This window comes from Loa loa (genome assembly GCF_000183805.2).
Source record: "Loa loa unplaced genomic scaffold supercont3.3345, whole genome shotgun sequence".
NCBI lineage: Eukaryota > Metazoa > Nematoda > Chromadorea > Rhabditida > Onchocercidae > Loa > Loa loa.
Window position 1 is genome coordinate 1 of NW_018111523.1, and position 1033 is coordinate 1033.

At 33.7% G+C, this 1033-nt stretch overlaps 1 protein-coding gene across 1 annotated transcript; it reads left to right on the forward strand.

The window, feature by feature from the left end:
* Positions 1-422: 422 nt before the first annotated feature.
* LOAG_19222 (hypothetical protein) lies at positions 423-978 on the forward strand (the record flags this gene model as incomplete). Its single annotated transcript, XM_020451875.1, has 2 exons — positions 423-554; positions 826-978. The coding sequence occupies 2 exons, from the start codon at positions 423-425 to the stop codon at positions 976-978; spliced, it is 285 nt and encodes a 94-aa protein (XP_020304318.1).
* Between the last annotated feature and the right edge of the window lie 55 nt (positions 979-1033).

Genomic DNA, 1033 nt, shown 5'->3' on the forward strand with positions numbered 1-1033 from the left:
TCTTTTAAATCTCATTTAATACAATATATAATTCGCTATAGCATTGTCTTTTTTTAGGGAAAATGCACAGAATAATATGTTTCGAGTAACATTCAGCAAAACATTGGAATACTCTTTTTTAGCGTAAGTCGAAAATGAAAATTTCTAATTCATTAATCACCAAGACCAAAAATGATTATTCAATTGCACTGTATACGGTATAGCTTTCCTGAGTTAATGAATATATGACAAGCAGATAAACTGCATTCCATGCGTGAAATATTATACAAAGTGGAAGCGAATTTTTGACAACGAAAGGCTTTTTTTTTAATGACAACACCTGAAGTATCCTTTCATTTCATTCAAATATAAATGCATTCCTTTTGTGCCTTGTGATACTTGATTGCGTCACTGGAAAAAAAAGGCTAATTTTTCAGTCACGAATGATTTTAATGAAAGAGTATGACAGGGAAGGTCTGTGCTTCTATACATACTATAACAGTGCCAAAGGAATGCAAATTGATAGGAATCCTCATGCTTCCATGCTATTTTACTGGCCTCATGTTGATAGACAAGTTAGTCTGAAAGAGTGCTTCATGTTAACGTTGGATTATTAGGGTCTTGGGAATTATTAGGGTTTTGGGGATTTAATGACTTGGGAGTTCTTGATTGAGGAAAGCATGTTACGTTTAATGACCGAACAGTTCTAGTGATCTGCAGTTTGTATATTTGTTTGTTTCCTTAGTGATTGTTTTTCGTGTTATTCGATTAAAAAAGAAAATTTGTGTGAAATTACTAAAATATCACACCATATGTTGCAGTTACTTTTAAAATATTAAATTTTAGGTTCGAATGGAGGGCAAACTTGAGAAATTGCCCGTTGAAGCTGCAGAAGCTTATTGGTATCATCGGCCATTGAAAAGTCGTATTGGTTCAAAAGTGAGCGAACAAAGCAAGATGATTCCAAACAGACAGGTTAGATCTCTTCACCATTTGTAAAACTGATCTATCAGTGGTGCTGATTTCCGTTCACTGAAAAATGACAGAGCATATT